This window comes from Apiospora kogelbergensis (genome assembly GCF_038363985.1).
Source record: "Apiospora kogelbergensis strain CBS 113332 chromosome Unknown utg000013l_segment0_segment0, whole genome shotgun sequence".
NCBI classification, from domain to species: domain Eukaryota; kingdom Fungi; phylum Ascomycota; class Sordariomycetes; order Amphisphaeriales; family Apiosporaceae; genus Apiospora; species Apiospora kogelbergensis.
This window is the reverse complement of record NW_027117430.1, coordinates 58,009-76,450: the sequence shown is the minus strand read 5'-3', so window position 1 is coordinate 76,450 and position 18,442 is coordinate 58,009. Positions and strand designations below refer to the sequence as shown.

At 51.9% G+C, this 18,442-nt stretch overlaps 5 protein-coding genes across 5 annotated transcripts; 2 read left to right on the top strand and 3 right to left on the bottom strand.

Annotated features, from left to right (window-relative positions):
- Window positions 1-1,344: 1,344 nt before the first annotated feature.
- On the bottom strand, window positions 1,345-2,953 carry PG998_014730 (uncharacterized protein; the record flags this gene model as incomplete). Its single annotated transcript, XM_066881546.1, has 2 exons — window positions 1,345-1,416; window positions 2,126-2,953. The coding sequence occupies 2 exons, from the start codon at window positions 2,951-2,953 to the stop codon at window positions 1,345-1,347; spliced, it is 900 nt and encodes a 299-aa protein (XP_066723391.1).
- A 1,037-nt stretch (window positions 2,954-3,990) lies between these two features.
- On the top strand, window positions 3,991-4,745 carry PG998_014729 (uncharacterized protein; the record flags this gene model as incomplete). Its single annotated transcript, XM_066881545.1, has 2 exons — window positions 3,991-4,465; window positions 4,582-4,745. The coding sequence occupies 2 exons, from the start codon at window positions 3,991-3,993 to the stop codon at window positions 4,743-4,745; spliced, it is 639 nt and encodes a 212-aa protein (XP_066723390.1).
- A 1,130-nt stretch (window positions 4,746-5,875) lies between these two features.
- On the bottom strand, window positions 5,876-6,181 carry PG998_014728 (amino acid permease/ SLC12A domain-containing protein; the record flags this gene model as incomplete). Its single annotated transcript, XM_066881544.1, has 1 exon — window positions 5,876-6,181. One exon carries the CDS (start codon window positions 6,179-6,181, stop codon window positions 5,876-5,878), a length of 306 nt encoding a protein of 101 aa, XP_066723389.1.
- A 5,076-nt stretch (window positions 6,182-11,257) lies between these two features.
- On the top strand, window positions 11,258-12,229 carry PG998_014727 (uncharacterized protein; the record flags this gene model as incomplete). Its single annotated transcript, XM_066881543.1, has 3 exons — window positions 11,258-11,355; window positions 11,399-12,132; window positions 12,189-12,229. The coding sequence occupies 3 exons, from the start codon at window positions 11,258-11,260 to the stop codon at window positions 12,227-12,229; spliced, it is 873 nt and encodes a 290-aa protein (XP_066723388.1).
- Window positions 12,230-14,279: 2,050 nt separating this feature from the next.
- Window positions 14,280-14,846, bottom strand: PG998_014726 (C6 transcription factor; the record flags this gene model as incomplete). Its single annotated transcript, XM_066881542.1, has 1 exon — window positions 14,280-14,846. One exon carries the CDS (start codon window positions 14,844-14,846, stop codon window positions 14,280-14,282), a length of 567 nt encoding a protein of 188 aa, XP_066723387.1.
- Between the last annotated feature and the right edge of the window lie 3,596 nt (window positions 14,847-18,442).

Sequence of the window (18,442 nt, the reverse complement as noted above, 5' to 3'; positions counted from 1 at the left end):
ATAGACCCCTGTGTAGAGCGTGCATCTCCCTTCTCATACTGAGGCTGTGGCACACCATGCAAAGACACCACCACCCGGTTGCCGTGTCGCTTATGCTTTCGATATCTTGTGATGCTGAACCCATTTCCGAATGTCAGAGTAACTTCACATCCACGGCCGGCCGTATCATTCAGAACGTCGTTGACTCCCAGGCCGGCCCGGACACAGCGCCCAAACTGGCACAGTAATAGCTTCCAATATAGTGCTTTTTCCAGATCCGTTGGCCCCGGTAATGAAGGTGAGAGACTGTGGAAGATCATGGAAGTTGATCGCCAGTGTTTCTCGTACGCCAAGGAAATTGGTAAGAGAAAGAGAGTGCAACTTTGCGACGAATATGCGTGACGTTTCAGGTTCGCTTTGGTGAAGGGAGATGTTGGAATCCCTAGCTGACTTCGAGATATTCAGAAACTCGTTATAGCTCAGTTCACGGTCAATTTCCGGATGACAGGTCTTTTTGACGATAGAACGACCCGTTTGCCAATGAATTGAACCTGAAAATATGCTGCAAGATAACTAGACAAAGCTGCCGCTTGTGATATCTTCGTACTTATACCTATCGCAAGCATATCATGTTGACTGCGTTCAAATCCTCGCGCATTTGCCGTTTATAAGGCAAGTCACGACCCATCTTTCCAACCCCGCTGTTTCTCGCCGGGAGCCTTCTCTTATTTGGCACCACCGACCCAAGAGGGAGCCGAGGGCGCTCCATCAAAACAGCCCTTTCGAAATCGCATATCCTAATCTGTCCAGTCTCTTGGTTTATTAGTATATTAGGTGACCGTAGATCCTTGTGTGCGACCCCACAAGTGTGCAAGCCACGGATTGCGTGGATTAATTGTCGGCTTAGATCGCCATCGTCGCCTGTAGTGCGCGCCGAGTCCAAGCTATCACCACCCCAAGACAGAAACATCATGTATTGAACTCGGACGCGGAAGTCGTAGTAGTAAGTGCGTGATATTGTACGTAGGTCGATTGCCCCGAGAAAGATCGGCGTGACTTTACCCTGCAATGGCTGCAGGGCTTGGTAGACCTTTGCTTCGTGTTCGAGATCCTCGATGAATGCTGGCACCGTGCCCTTGCCAATAAAGGTGTACCCATATGCCAGAAGAGTCACCTTGAAGAGGACCCCACGAGCACCTCCCTTGTCGAGGCTCTCGATCCCGTCGTCAAGAGTGCGCTTGAGTTGGTCGCGGAGCAGTGTCACAAATCTGGCATGGCTAATGCGGTGGTGGAGACCATCCCCATCGTGTCGATGAGTAGCAACATTGGGGCAATTTTCATCAAGCCGCGTCTTCGTCTGTAGCGTCAAACCGCGCAGACATTCCTCTGTACAGTATCCATCGTTTTGCTGGCGACTGCGGTAGGCGTCGTGACCGTCTTTCCGCGTGTGATTGGGCAAGGCCCGCTGCGCCGCTTGAATCCGTCCGCTGCGTCTTGGCTCAAGCGGCGTGGGCGTCTCCTGCATTCGCCTCGTGCTCTCATCGTCGGATGACTCCGGCGAATGCGCTGGCACACCAATCCTCATCACATTCCCGGGCGGTTTCCTTGGTTTCCTCTTCCGCGAAATACATGGCGATCGGTCAACATCGCTGTATGGGTCAGGCTCATAGGCGGGCGAGCTCGATGGTGCCTTCCGCTGATCGACTGGTATCGACTTGAGTATGGTCTCGACATCTTCTGACCAGGTCTTTAGACTGGACATGACCGCTTCACGCTCGTCCTGGCGATGATACCGTCTACCTTGGGAGTAGTCCAGCGCTAGCAGACTGAAAGCAAGCATCTGGCTGACCGCCGTACAATAACGCGCATCACGCGGGTGCGCGACCACCTCCGCCCGCGGTTCGGCGAGATGGTACAATAGGGTCGTAGGGTCGGACCAGTCCACCTTCAAAAAAACAATCGCCTCCCCCGTGGTGACCAGGCCGTACTCCAATCCACCCTCAATCATGTAGTGGAACGTCTGCGTTATGGCAGCCGCGACGAGCCGTTCCGAATGGTATTGGAACAGAGCCTCGGGGTCCGCTGCGGTTGGGATCGTAGCCCGATTCACGACCTCTTTGTATATATCCATCGAGCGAAGCCCTACGCGGAGATGCTGGGGAGTGATCTTGTGAGGCGCCTTGTACTCGTTGATGTACAGCATTGTGCGCTGTGTCGAAGTCTCGCCCTCCTGCCTGTAAATGCAGATTTGATCGGGCCGGAGTCGAAGGCGTTCGAATCGAGGTTGGTCGGGGGTGCGTGGTCGTTGTGAGGTGGCAAGGCGGTCAACGACCTCTTCGGAGATGTCGCTAATAGCATTCGGGTGGTTCTCAAACACGATACCATCCCCAAGAGCAAAAGCTTCCCTGACCTCGTCGACAGATACAAGATGCTCGACAATCGATCGTACGGGATCCTCCACACTGATGTGCTGAAAGTATTCGAGATCTTTTTCGTTGGCAATCCGTTTTCGTGCTATCCTTTCTCCAAGGCCGTGCAAAAACGCCAGACTCTCGAAAGCTCTAGTTTCGGTCGGGTATAGTGAATAAAGGTCGCCGAACACCGTCCTTTGCTGGTCGATGAAGTCTGACCAAGGGATGAGGCGCGTCGGGCAATATTTGTTTTGGGGGTTCGTGGTTGGACCCTTCGATGTAAGACTTTTATCTGGCTCGACCTGGAATTTTGCGTAGACAAACTCGTGGCAGGCTTCGAGATATTCGGAGAGGGTCGTTAGGCGGTTAACCTTTTCTGCTTCTTCGGTGCGTTGGTCTGCTTCTTCGGCGCGTTGGTCTGCTTCTTCGGCGCGTTGGTCTGCTTCTTCGGCGCGTTGGTCTGCTTCTTCGGCGCGTTGTCGCTCTAGCTGGCGTTGCTGCTCTGCTTCTTCGACGCGACGTTCGAGCTCCTTCAAACGTTTCAATAATGCGTCATTTTCCATGTTGATATTCATCCATAGACTTCCTTGGTCACCATGGTTGAACAGCGATAGTATGTAAAAGGGAAGGTGTTGGTTCATTCGCTGATACAGTTGAAGGTTAAGTGGCCCACTTTATGTTGTTTCCGGGGAGATGATGCCCTACCATTTCGATGAGCGAAATGTTGTGAAGTTAGCTGGCTGGCAGCAGGGCTGATTGAGGAGCTAGACCCGTTGTTCTTACCGACAAACGGAAAGGTGGAGACTCACGAAGTCAGGGACCGCTCGGGCGAGGATACTGGTAATGCGAGTGGTCAGACCAGCGAATGGTTGTGATATCCAGAAGATAAATAGTTCTGGGCATCCACTCGGCATCGCAATCTCGGAATAGCGTTGCATTCGACCCCTGCACGGATCAATCTACTACACTCCACGTCTTCAAATCCGTGGACCTCACTTCCACTCCATAAACTCCGTTCGTGTAATTGATTGAGTTGATCGGGCCATGTTATCAGTGCTCAAGAGAACACTTTCGTGTCTTAAGAATGATCAATCCAATTCTGTCAATGCTCTCATAATAGATGTATCGGCATCCTTGTTATTGGTCAATGCTCACTTTGCATCTTCCTGATTCCACCTAAAAAATGTTCTAGGGAGCGCCATAACGCACGAGCTAAGAACACTTATGTGGGGTGTTGAGGTTTAACACCCCACCATAAACATAAATAAGCTAGTGCCCGCGCGAACCAACTAAGCACCGAAAATCCCGCCTCCACAATCCCTACTGACTGACTCATCAGCTTCAGCAGCAAGATCCAACCCATTATCTAATGTACCACCGTAATTCGGGTTCCTTCTCGGGCACCGAAGCCAGCCCGGAGCCGCTCACTTGCTCGACCTCTAGATTGGCCCGAACTGATGACAGCTTCTCTCGTTACTCGGGCTCTCCTGTTTAAGAACATGCGATTAGAGCCCGGAGTCAACACGTATAAGAATACCTAAACTAATCTGTACGCTTACTGATTCCACTTCAAAGACTCTTCGCCTTCACGTTTCTCACCATGGCCTTGCCTTCTCCAGTAGACGCACCGGCCAAGTCATTGTCATTTACCTCATGGAATGACGATAAGCTTACAACTATCGTCCTTCTCCACGGAGGCTTTACGTGTCGTCTCGAATTTGCGCTCGTTCTTCCGTACTTCTCTGACTTCCACGTCCTTCTCCCCGACCTCCCGTTGCATTCCGCGTCCCGTTGCATTAAACCGGCCACAACCGACAACTCAGCCTGGCATGTCGCACAGCTTATTCAATCGCACGCCCACGGCGGGAAAGCGCATGTCGTTGGTGTCTCCATGGGCGGCTACATAGGCCAATGCCTCGCATTGGACCAGCCTGACCTTGTACTCTCGCTGTTTGTCACAGGTGCTGCTCCACTAGTTGGGAAGCTTATTCATGGCGCAATGGACAAGAGTAACCTATTATACTATGAGGCTTATGCTCTGCACTCGACAGCGATGTCGCGCTTTGGGAGCGAGGGTATTTGTACCCGCTCATCTCGAAATCCGTTAAGTTGGATGGTGTATCGCTCTTTTCGTTTGCCGACGCAGGCGGTGCGCCCTAATCTGTAAGCGAGTAAGGGCTTACACTTCTAGAAGTATGCGGTATCGACAAAGCTGGAGGATGTGGAATTGCCGTCCCTGAAGCTCTGCGGATCATGGAACCCGGTCCGATGATGTGCCTCCTCTTGATCTTGTCAAGCCAGGATTGGGTAATGGTTTTGGCAGTATTTTCTGAGCTGCCAGAGGAAGAAGCGTAAGTCAGAAATAGATCGAAGGACAGTAACCAAGGTCCAGAAATGCAAGTACATGTGGAATGGCAGAAACTGCCCTTTTGGTCCCGATCGACGAGAGCAACTTTTGCTTCCAAGTTAAAAGAGCTTAAAGCCAGTCAAAAGCCAGAGGGGGTATATTATATGCTTCACCAATAATGGAGTATTATGATGTATTGAATACACATATATATCTAGGTTGTTCAGCATTCTATCTATATGTTTGTGAACTTCGAAGGCTATATAAACTGCTACGCAGAGGAGCCTATCAATTACACCATGGCAAACCAAACCACTCCAATAGACCTTCCTTACTATCCTTTGACGATCCAATCTAGCGGAACTAATGATAATATCATAATTGGGCTCTTGGTAGGTCTTCTCGTTGGAGTTGGTACCTTAGTTCTATTAACTGGCGCAATTCTGGCGTCTGTTCTTCTGAAGAAGGCCAAGCGTCCAGATGATACGAACACACGTGATGGGCAAGATCCGCTTCCTAAAAACAATGTTGAAGAGGCGGACCGTTCCATCGATCCATATCACCCAAAGCCATCAAATGTACCACACGTAGTTTATTACCCGCCGCCCGGAACGCACCCAGCGCATCGGGATTACAATGCAGCCGACATTCAAAGCGGACCCGGTGGAGCGCCTCGAGCCTTAACTCCTGTTCAGCGGGAAGCACCAAATGCTCTTAGTCGGCCTACGCCACCACCTCATATAGAAGCGTGGCATTATGGACCGAATGGCAGTGGTTAAGGATTGCTGTCTTGTTCACTATTGGACCAGAATATCTTTGGGAGGGAATTCCTACCGCTTACTGGAAGAAAGGGAAAATGCACTTAGACAAGGATACCTCAACATCATCGTGCGACATTACGCTGCCATCGATGTGATGTGTTGGGTGTGAGAATGGTCGAACCGATGGGGGGTGCAGATGCGTCGGCACTCTCGCGTATCGAATTCGACTTTTCGGATGATATCATCCACCTTGGAGAGTTAGAGGCATACGTCAGAAGTAGCCATAGCTTTTAGATACCGGTAGAACTTATCACCAAGCTCCGTGTTGACACCTTCCGTTTGCACTCTGTACAAGGCCAACTGATGATCCATCAGTTTCAGACCTTTTCAATCTTGTTGGTGCGCCGGATACAGGCGGGCGCGTGATTCTCGTTGGCCAGGGCGACGAGGATACGGCTGCCAGAATACACGTTGGAGTTGGCGGCGGAGAGCACGGCCGTCAAGAGAACCGCGTTGATGATGTCAGGAAGAACCTTAACGCCCGCTAGTTTGGCGACAATGACAAGGGGCGATGCGGAGGCGTCAGTCTTGCCAAGGCTCAGATCCGGGTTGTCGGAGGGCACTAGAAGGCCAATAAAAAGACGGTCGAGACGAAGAGCGATAAGGTACCCCAGAAGGTCCATCGGACGGCCGAGGGGACAGCCTTAGCGGGGTCGGCCGTCTCACCGGCACCAACACCGACGAGCTCGGCACCCTGGTAACTGAATCCGGCGGTAATCAAGACGGACCAGAACCCATAAATTTTCCAGTGGGACTGGTTACGATGAACTCGGCAAAGGGACCCGGATGAACTTAGTTTGTGAAGCTGATGTAGCCCCGATCGCCTGCACCGGCGTTGATGCAGATGGCAAAAATGACGAAACCGACTACAGTAGTGACATGCCCGGGGTCGCATTACTTCTTTCTCAACCTCCATTTTTAGTGGCTAGTTAGACTCGGTAGTAGTCAGGGAAGAAAGGGGTTTATGCAAGGGAATATGGTAATAGTTATACCCTCATCGCCTTAAGGTATTTCTATGGTTTGATTTTGAGCGGTCTTTCATCCTGTTTAGCTAGTTAGGGATACACTGACAGAGCCTGCTTCGATTTGCTCGCATATTTGCCATATTACCCCTTTACGTCAGGTGGCGGTGTAAAGCTGGTGAGCAAACGATAGTCCTCCGTGCAGCTCCGGGTGTTCCAACTGCCCTGACGACCCTAGTTATAGCACACAGGCAGGACCAGACGGTATCGGTGAAGTTGCTGTATTAGGAAGGTATCCAGCTCTCAGCGTTACAGAATACTTGGAAGAGACTGACGCTGAGAGGCAAGGGCCCACGTGGTATCGCAGCCAAGTTTCACACTTTCATACAGAGGGGCAATGTAGAAACCTGGGGTTATAGCATCCAGGCTGCAACGTGAAATATATCTAAATGATCAACCTATGAACACAGGCCAGGATCACCTGAGCATCAGTCTATGTGATGCCGCTTCCACTACTGGACACAGCGTATGTGCCAGCTGCACTATCTGTGTGGGCTCCCCTTGCCTATGGCAACTACACAAACAGAGACACGTAGCGTGATCTGGCACAATCATATTGAGGTGGTGTGTTTTATTCGGCGCAAACGCCTGCTTGATTGATAGACAGCTCTTGAAGATCGATTCGACGAGCAAGTACGGGCACACGACGGGAGATAAAGTTTAGCCGTAGGGCCCCAATGGGAGCGGAGAGGCTTGAGAAACAAAATAGGAGGCGATCCGGCTCAAGAAACCGAACGGCTACGGTAGCAACACTTATTCAAAGGTGCCCCTTAGTGTATCCTCGGTCTGAGCTGGCTCTGGCGGCAGGCGTTCAAAACAGGCGCTTTTCAACTGTCTCCAACCTGACAGAACGAAGCTTCACCGTATATAGGATGCATTGCAGCTCTCATCGAAATCATTATTTTACTGCTACAATTCGAGACTGTAGAGATTGATTCCATTTCGTTCACTGCCTCCAGAGAGATGGTAGAAAGACCCCATAAACATCAGTCACAGAAGCCTCCATACTCCCCGACCCTAGTCGACATTGAGATCCACAGACTTGGGGGCATGACAACGGCCTTCGACATGCACCCCGACCACCTGCAGAGCTTGAAGACACCTACCACCGAACATGATCGCTTGGTGGAGCTATCACGAGAAAACGGGAGACTACGGCAAGAGGCGTTGTACTTCCGAGGGCTGAGCAGGGGAGGTCACTCCGCTGCTAGCCGTACTGCGGTATCATATCGACGGGCTGTCAACGACTGTGCAGAAATGCAACGAGAAGATCGAAAAGGCCAATGCGCAGTGGGAGGCAGAGGAGAGTAGCAGAGTGGAATGACTAGTGAAGTGCTAGATGAATGTCGTACAATAATGATAGGAAGGCTCCGGTACGGCTTTCAGGGTCTAGTAGAATGGGTTCAATGATGTCTAGTGCGGTATTTTCTGAATAGACTGTGGCCGTATTTTGGAGCCTATTAATAAACGAGGCGAGGCGGGTTACGGAAGAAGATTGTTTCATTGGGCCAATGACCTTTTCTTATAATGTACTATCATGGCAGTGGCGATGCAGTGGCGATGTATTCTTGGACGTCATTCATCACCTCACATGGTGGAATCCTATGTGATAGGTATTTTATCAATTTCTCCAGACCGAACGACGTCACAGCCCTCTTATCAGATCTTTCTTGCTCCAAATGTCTAAACGCACAATAAGTGTCTATGGCGAGCTGTCGTTCTCTTGAGAGGCCGAAGCGGCCATGTTCGAGACAACAACCCTCTTTTTAATACCCTTCATGGCACTTGTTTTTGCGTGGCCATCTATTGGTTGGAAGTTTATAGGTGAAATAGACGAAAGCCAATCACTGACCACGTCAGTGTCATCCAACGGTGGCTCCGTCGAGGTCTCTTTGCTAAAAGCGATAGACTGGTCGTGCTCCACTAATCGCGGATGTTGATGAGAATTTGGGAAAGAGCCGGCAGGCACAGCTATGTATTGGTCTCGGACCTTACTGCGTGTGCTTTGCCGGCTCAGCTTAGCGGTCTGCAGTGGAAGGCATACTGGTCGCTTGCGGTGGCGATTTCCATCCATGTTGTTGCAATGCTATGATGTTGAAGATTTGGGGTGTCGGAAATTGTTAAGCGCATGTAGACTAACGGCATCATGAATATATACTGTATGTGTATGTTACGACTACATCGAGGAGCGCTGCAACCGGACTTGTCGTTATGTTCCATAAACTGCGCGCAGTCCCAAGGTTAGTGGGTCCTATATGCGCTATGTGCTCAAATTGGGCATAGTGAAGGGAGATAGGGGCCACTTCGAAGCTTCCGATGAACTAGAATCTAGCCATCGCCAGCCTAAGCAGTTTCCAAGAAGACGCCGATAGGTGCTGTGCGGTATTGTAGGTGGCTGCCGCTAAGACGGCCCATGCCTACCAGGATGGGACACCAACAGGGGATGTTGAATCTGTGTCAGAAACGAGAGGATTCGGTCCTTGCCCCGGTACACCATGGAAGAATTGGAGACCAACCTCTATTACCCGTACAATAGCTTCCAATATGTACGACATGAGCAAACAGGTTTCAACACAGAGGAAGGCATTCCCGGATGCTACTTAGCGGAACCAGATGGCTGACTAAGAATAGTCGAGGTACTGCTGCCGTTTTGGATAGGTGGAGAACGGCACTTGCGGAGCGGTGGGAAGCTTTAGATTCTACGATACGCGGAAACCAGTGCAGACATGAGGAGCACACAGAGGCTCGGCGCCAGGATTGGTGTTATTAGTGGACAATCATGTGAGACGACCGCCGCGACGAATGCAGGAGCCTGGCGACGTGGAGGCGGAACCAACTGTTTTGATTCGCCCGACCGTAGTCTCCGACTGGACCGTTTCCGATGCATTCGCAATGGGACCAGAATCATACACTGGTATACTCTACTTTACTCTTTTTGCTGCACCAGCTCGAAGAGTTTCACGGGCTGTTTCTGGTCCTGAATTCTTCGTTGGACCGCAGCGTCAAAAGAGTAGCTATGGCGCACTAGCACGATTAGCGGACCAGGTTGCCTAGAAAGCAGCGTGGAGCCGGTCCGCGACCCCGCGCTACTTTGGGCCAACTGCCCAATCTTCTGCTGCGCAAAAACTCATCCTCGTCAAGACGCGCCGAAGAGAAGCAGGACCGAAATCCATCTTGCCAATATGGGTTCTGGAACCACATCAGTAGCTGCCAGCAGGACTGGGCTGAGCAGACGCGCAGTAGAACTGGCAGTAATGGTCGGATTGCAGGGAACCGTGCTTTGCAATTGAACTAGTCCAACGCCTCACGTAGCAGAGACGCTTTCTCCTGCGGCTGACGAGACCCCTTAAACCGCGTTTTTCACCGAACAACAATAGCTTCGATGCAATGGTCCCAGTCACAACAGTCAACCTTCGATACAGGCAGTACTAATGGTGTTCCACCGTGGGAGCTTTGCGTTGTATTGGGCGCATTGGACGAGCGTGCGGGGAGAGTTCTAGGGCTGGTAGAGAAGCCCACCGAGCTGAAAGACCAGTACAGGTGGCTGTTTTTTTATATATAAGCTGCATATCTCATTAATTCCTACCTAACCTGAGCTGTGGTCCTGTAGTTTCCGCAATGGCTGTGTGCTCCCACCAACTCTCTATCCCTACATTATCTACATTATCATCTACCACATCAATAACAAGACAGATATACCCTATTTCACCCGCATCATCCCAAATATCTTCAGCTTTGGATGAAGCTGTCACGATTAGGCCCACAGTCGTCGTCACTACAAGAGGCCCTGATGTTACATCAACAAAGGTGGTGGTGGTCTACCCACAGCAACCGGAGCGGAACCATGCTGTATTCGTCGTTTTCAAGTATTCGGTGGAAGACCCTTCTCGAAGCCATGTGATTAAAAGGTCTTGGGTGGTATTTGAACAAGAACGTGTTCCTTCAGGCCAGAACTACAGCCAGATTTGTTCATGGAACCCGGCAGCAAGTATCGAGGCTAATGAATTCAGTCTTGATGATGTGCCATGGCCACCTGATATCGATATTGGAGAACATGATTTAGGGGGGCTGCATGGTTGTCAGTATCATGGGAGTAACGCGGGTGCAGGCAGTATCTCATGCAAAGACGTGGCAGCGGGGCTATGTGAAGTAGATCAGAACATATTGAACTCTGACCGTATGCCTGAGGTTTACAAGAAGATTCATTGTCAGGAGGCCGGTTATGTAGGATATACTCTTTTCCCTAAGGTTAGGTGTTATATTTAATCAGATAGGCATCTACCCAGCGGGCAATTGAAAACATCACCCTAATATACCAACCAACCACGAGGGCTCAGAATATAGCACCAACCCACCAATCGTCGTTAGGTGGTTGGTTTGGTTGGTTGACAACACTGGGCAAGGCCCCTTTTCCGGCTGCATATTCTCATCGAGGCTAGACGACCTCCTCTATCCTTAATAAAGGCCTCATGATATGCGTACACTAACCTGGCTCGAGTATGAGGCCTGCATAATCCCCTGCTCTGCAGGACTCCGCTGTCTAAGCCACATAGGCACCTGCCGAGTATAAGTAGAGCACTGTCTCCTCTAGTCTGTTCCGTGTTGTTGGGACATCTTTCCCCTTGAATTTTACAGGCAATCTTCCGTTGTCACTCGCCAGCCCACACGAAGCTGACAATGGATCACTGTTTATTACCACACGATATTTTCGCCGTCATCGCACGCCAGGGCGACGAAGACGCAGTACGCGGGCTGTTGCTTACTTGCCGCGATTTGTACGAGTTACTCGTTCCGCTATTCTATAGGCGAGCTGTCCAGGATTACCCACATCTATGTGAGAGGATCGTCACAGCAATCCGCTTCGAGGTTGACGAAGAAGCGATCATTCGCTCCCCTCAAGAGGGCTGAACGAGCCAGCGCAAGGTTCGACTTGTTTGAAGAGACAGACATTGAAGACCCCAGCCCGACGTTTGTGCGTTCAGGCTGGCCAACTCGTGCTTTGAACCACCAGTCGATCTATTGTTCGCTGATGGGGCTCGCTGCTTTTTTAGGCTATCAGGAGGTGATCTCCTTCCTACATCAACAGGGCCTTTCTGTCGATGCAGTCGATACCACTGGGGCTGCAGGCACTAAACTACACTCGTCGCCGCCTTTGTTTATTGCGCTTGCAAGAGGACATCACCAAGCGGCAAAGCGCCTGCTCAGCCTAGGAGCGTCCCCAGCCCAAAGCCAAGAAGCCGTGGACCAACGAACGGCCCTTCATCTTGCCGCTGCCTTGCCCTACCCCGATATTATCGAACGCATTGTGCAGATGGGTGCAGCTATCAACAGCAGAGACGAAAACGGTGATACCGCTTTAGTATATGCCGTTGCGTCACGCACATCGACCAGGGAGATCATAGCGTTGCTCGCCAAGCTAGGTGCGGACGTCAACCATATGACTTCCTTTCGAGGACTAGATACCAGTCTTCTAGGCTTGGCTTGCGCGCTAGAGCATTGGGAGCTGGCGGACGAGCTCCTAGACCGTGAGGCTGACGCCAATGGCGGTACCCGTGAGTGGCAAATTCGGCCTTTGGAGGTAGCATGTGGCGTATGGGTGCCCGAACAGACGACCCAGGCTCGTCAGTCACGCCGCGCGCTCGTGACTAAGCTCCTTCAGCGTGGGGCCAACCCTAATATACAGAGGGGTTACAACAGCTCTGGGCCATCGTTGCTGGCCTGGCTTATGGGGAACGGATCCGAATGGGAAGCTGAGTGTCTACTCCACTGTTCCCAGATCAACATTGAGCAGGTGGATGGTTTGGGCATGACGCCTATAGCGCATGCTCTTTCCACGCACCATGGTAGACCAGCGCTCGCGAAGCTGCTGCTCGACAAAGGAGCGCAGCCTCCAGATTTCGAACTTGAGGATATTCGGCTTGTCGCTTAGAGAGTTCGCAAGGGAGTTCGCAAGGACAGGCGCAATAGAGAGACGCTATTGAGACAATATCCCAATATCCAGGAACTTTGTGCACTGCTTCTCGAATACTACACAAACCGTTCGCTGGAAGGGCATCATCATCGTGCCACGATAACTTGGCTTCGCCAATTCTGTGTCAAAATGGCTGAATGGTCGCTATTCGACGATACCCGTTCAGCCCGCGCATGGTTGTCGATGCCCGCACGGCAGCCGAGCTCTGTCGCTCCCCAGATCAGCCCACTGATGGTGTTTGCAGAGTCGGCCGAGATGGAAAGTCGCGAGGGAAGTCATGGCAAGCGAGAGGCAAGCCAGGTCTTTTATTCTGAGAACAAACGGCAGAGATATGCATGACTACGCAGCACTTGACGATCTCGACAAGCTAGCACGGAATGTGCTACGTAGTATGGGGGACCTGCCGTAGAATTGTTGGTAGAATATCGGAAATGAAGCTTTACTACCTGTATTGATGGTTGATTATTTTGACCGTGACACAAAGGACCAGCAGGTAGCACGGCCAATCGCTATCTGTTGCCTTGTTTTTTTTATGGCATACTTCATCGCTTGTTGGTGGGCAGCTTTACAGTCTTATCGCGAACCTGATTATGAAAGCGAAATAGACTTGAACGAAGGCGAGACCGAATCAGAGCAGGCACGCGACACTGTGGCTTGATTAACTAAATCCTCGACATCGCCTTTTGGCAACTAATTTGTTTATAACAGCTCACGTGTAAGTCTTCGAACTCACTCGATTCCTCTGCTGGCAACACTGACGAGACTACTCAGGCAATGGGGCAATCTTCTTTGCTCGGCCCCCATTTCAGGATGAGATCTCTCAGGATTTATCCCTCGTGAACTGCTGGCCGACATCCTGTCACGAACCATCGAGGTTTTCAAGTTGACCTCTTCACCATCCAGTCCACTTCAAGCGGATCTCAACATGTTCTTAGCAATATGAGAGAAACTTGGCCTCACGAGGGAAGAGTTGAATCCACCAGTGATAACCGTTCTATTATCATTGATAGCTATCGGGTCCCCGTTGCACTGGACTCGATCACATTGCTCGGTACCAACGCTTCTCTGACCAGCTACATATGAAGCATCTCTTGCATCCTCTGGCGCTGGCTTGCCGACCAACCACTCCTTTCTAACAAATTCGCCTTAGGTGGACGGGGCCTACCTATCAACATAATCTCCGTCATGTTTCCGTCATGGCCTTTATCTACACTTTCTTTCCACCGGCACCCATCCCAGCACCGAATCTAATGAATTGGAATATCCTCATCTATGGCGTCTCGGTTATATGTTCACTATTATACTATGCAATCTGGGCGAGGAAGCAATACAATTCCCATTACAAGCTAGCCGGAGCTTGTCCAGTCATGATGTGGATGGAAGAGTGTAATATTAAGCAAATCTGTAGTCTCTAGCATATTCTTGCATTCAGACGAACTGGCTACAAAGCCCTGCTAAATCCTCGGGTGCATACCTTATCTGCACATGAGTATCTCAGCCGAGCTATGGGCCGAAGTGGTCTGTTTTGCACGCACGAGTCCAAATAAATCGGACAATACAGTATCTGATTTGTGGAAGAAGGGATGCTGTGAGACGTCAGTCGCCAGGTTCGTATGGCATGGTAATTAATCAGCGTCCAGTGGCTCGTATCAAGCCGTAAGCCGGGAAAGGATGATTAAGAGAGAGATTGTCAGATCTATTTCTTGGTTATACCGTCCGCTAGGTTCTTCACTCTATGTGGGCTCGCGCGGCGCGGACGTCGACGACGGCGAGCTCGAAGTCGACAATTATGTGCGCCTGGTGCACCGTTGAGAAGTAAGACGAAGAGGACGTGCCGCTGGTCTGGAGCGGCGAGCAGTGGTGTTTTCCACGCTCTTCGAGGCGCCGCAGGGCATCGCGTATCTCGGAAGCCAGGATGAGGCCGCTTTCCAGCGCCATGTGCAGGAGACCCTGTGCGATGGGCGTGGCTATGGCGTGTTGGAGGGTCGCATCCTGAAAGAAGCACATGCAGACGTCAAAGTAGAGCTGCTGCTCGTGCCATTGGCTCTCCGTGTTATCGCTCGTCCCTGCTATGGCGCTGCACAGCTGCATGTATCCAGCGTAGGCGAAAGTGGAGAATAGCTTGCCGTGATGGTGGATGTGGTGCTGAAGGACTATGCCCTTCATATGGGTGACCGAAGCGGTGTAAATGGCACTAGGAGAGCTCTCGGCAGAAATAAACCGCAGCCTTTGGTCTCGCTGCGGACTCTGGAGAAAGGGGCGGAAAATGGTGAGGATGATAGTGTGGAGGTACATACTGTGGCATCATTAATTATCTGAACAGCGATAGCATGGCCTTTTCAGTCCGACAGCGTCGCTTACTGGAAAGTTAGAGTGCCAATCGGCGTGTTTTTCTCACACCTAAGGAGTCCCGGTCCTAATGTCGCTGCCCATTCGAGAAGCTTTTGGTATTTGGATTCAGCGAAGGCGAGGGATACTTGAGGATGTTTCTCCCGATCAATGAAGTATACGGCTGCTATCTCCTGTGCGAGGACACAGAGCGTACATAGCGCGGGAAATGCGCGCCCCATCCAAGGCGGGAGAGAATGCTTAGGCCAATCAAGGCCAGATACAGTCTCGCGTCTCCATTCGTCGCCTGGGACTGGTATGATCGGAGATAGTCGATGGCTTTGCTCTCGTAGAAAAAGGCATGTAAACTACATGGGTTAGTATAACAGAAGCGCCGTGGGACAAGATACGCACCTTAGCCAATTGTACAAACCCCAAGCCGTCTGCGCAGATGCAATCTGTTCTTGACGTGGGAACACTGTATTAATTAATGGTCCATGCACGACCACTGGCCGATTCGGTCCTAAGGCCTTCGGGCCAACACTAACACCTACTACTTCAGGTTAGTGCCTCAGTTACTGCCCTGTGATGAGGGTGTGCGAGCACAACGCCCCCCCCTGGCACCTCCAGCTGCCTTGATTGCCACTATATGGATGGCTGAGCATCTTCATGTCCGCTGCCGCTTTCTTTCTTTCTTCCTTTTTCCGCAATCTCATGCCCTACCGAAACAACAACGTAACGTAACAGAACCAAGATGTAGGTTGCTCTCTCCTCAATTTCGAGTTTCTTAAGTTGCCCTGCGGTCAAAACCATTGTTCGTGGACCTACTCTGGACTTAGACGACTGAAGCCAACACCCCGCCTACCTGATTTGTTTCCACAGGCCTGTAATGCCCTGGAGCTCTCCATATTCTTCGCCTACAAGGATTGCGCGCCGCCCCTCCCAAGCCTGTAGGGCTGATCCATCCATTTTCTTCCCCGAAACCCGCCCAGCCGAGATGGCAGTCATCAAGATTCAGTTCATCTCGGACTTTGTCTGCGCGGTGAGTTATTTCATTATCATATCAAAACCACCATCAAGAGACTGCTCTTGGCCCTGGACCCCAGACTCAAGACCCGAGACCCAACTGCAGAACCCCAAGCCTGACTAGACGACGCGCGGCCACAGTGGTGCTACATAGCCAAGCGGAATCTCGACGCCGTCATAGCTCTCTACCAGAAAACCTACCCGGGCGGCAAAGATGACACATTCGACGTTACCTGGGCCCCGTACTACCTGAAATACAATCCCTATCCGCACAGCATCGACAAGCTCGAGCTCGCCAACGAGCGCCTCGCCGACCAGACGCCGGAGCAGCGCGCCACCCTCAATACACGCATGACACGAGCCGGCAAGGCCAGCGGCATCCATTTCAACTGGGGCAGGAAGCCCGCTTTGAGATACTTTGCTGCCTTCCAGATGTTGTTGTTGTTGGCGAGAAACTCATTCCAGTGCTTTTTCTTTTGCTGTTGGATGGCCTCGTGGTACTGCTTTGCAGCTGCCTTCGCCGTCGATTCTATGCCATTCCTGGTACAGCCCGCCCTTCTCTCGGTCCTGGCTCGGAATCTCCAGTATGTGAAGATGTGCCGGAGTTGCGTTAGGTCTGTCGTCCACCATCGTTTCGCGTACGGCGATGGCTTGGCTTTAGGAGTCAGCGCGTGCACTGCTTCTAGGACGACGTCCATTAACCGGTCCGTTTATTCTTGGACCGTGCCACCCGTGGGCGTCGTAGCCAATGCTGCTGCAATCCGGGCGTTAATGTCCTTCCATAGGGCGTTCTTGAAGAGAAGTCGTTCCTAGCCCTCTGCCGCTGGTGTGGCCACATCTCCAAGACCGTCTCGATGGTCCGATGGTCCGATGGTCCGACCCCGTGGCCTCTGTTGGTTTCATCGTGCCAAGGTAAGCTGGAATCCTTCCAGGCCGAGCCAGCCGGAAATAGTGGCACGCTGATGCTGGCCGCGAAATTGCGTTCCACGTAGCCGGAACCCAATCAGCGGCCGTCACGGTTATGCCTGCATCCAGTGACGATCAATCATTGGGTCGATCATCGTGTTGCGGTATGGCACTGTACGAGTAGAACACTAACGAAGCGGCTTGGAGCTTCACCCTCAGCAGCTGCTCGACTGTTCATCATCCGCGCTGTCATTGTTGTTATTTCGTCACTATGTTGGAGGCAAGAGAATGGAAGTTGCATTAGAGTTAACTGGGCCGGCTCCAGCTCTGACCGACCCATTTGGGTGCGGGGCGACTGGTTTGCCGGCAGGGCTATCTTATGGGTCGCGACAAGTCTCACTAGCAAGCCATGGCCGGGGTAAATGGAGCATACAGAAGCCCCATTGTACCCATCGCCACTAGTCCATCAATGCAGGCGCTTGGATACTCTAGGAAACAAATCGCAGAGAAATCGGCCGTCAAGGTGCATTAGTTAGGAATCAGAACGAGCCAACATCGGAGCCAGTCACCCCAGTCCGTTGAGGCAGCCATTAGTCTACTTGCCGTCACTATGCCAGAACAGCCGAGCGAAATAGGTAGGACGCCATGCGACATCTTCGAAGGGCGCTAGTAGAGGGATAGCAGAGTAAAATGCGAACTCCTGCGTAGCTGGCCAAATCTCCTGCATTGCTACTTAGACATTGGGTCACTCGCCTGGTATGTGAGCAGCCGGACCATGGTGGTGACTGTGGCCTTGCGGCTTCCGATCAAATCCCCCCGCATAGAATGTACAATAGGTACTCCCCACTGCATGCGGCTATGAGGCCCAAACGCACCGATAGGGTCTTCCTGGCGATGCCATCGACGGCCCAGGTAGGTTTACTATGTGACGACCGTTCCGTTGCGGCCGAGAAATGGCGGCCGTCGCGCCTCGAGGTTGCAGGGATTGCGGCCGGATACTGTTGGGGAATTCGAGTCACGCAGCCGGCGTTGAGCGCATCGTGCGACGGCGGGCCTATTTCGCTGGCTGGTAATGTGATGGTGGAGTAGCCTAATGGTGGAATACGAGAGTGAGGTGTATCAGACACTGAGCGTAAAGTAGGTAAGCGTAGTGGCAGCAAGAAATTGATGTGAAGTAAAGAAGGGCAGGGAAAAGAGAGGAGGAATGAGGGGAAGTGGGAGGAGAGGGAGAGAGAGGGAGAGAGAGGGAGAGAGAGGGAGAGAGAGGGAGAGAGAGGGAGAGAGAGGGAGAGAGAGGGAGAGAGAGGGAGAGAGAGGGAGAGAGAGGGAGAGAGAGGGAGAGAGGGAGGGAGAGAGAGGGAGAGAGAGGGAGAGAGAGGGAGAGAGAGGGGAGAGAGAGGGAGAGAGAGGGAGAGAGAGGGAGAGAGAGAGGAGAGAGAGGGCGAAGGCACGAGACGGACGGGGAACGAGAGAGGGCGAGGGAAAGAGAGAGGGCGGTGGAATGGGCGAGAGGGGGACGGGAGCGAGAAAGGGAGCGAGAGCGAAGTAAGGAGGAAGTAAGGGAGGAAGTGAAGGTAACGAAAGGTGTGAAAGAGGGAAGAGGGACAAACATGGCCCAGGAAGGCGAAGAA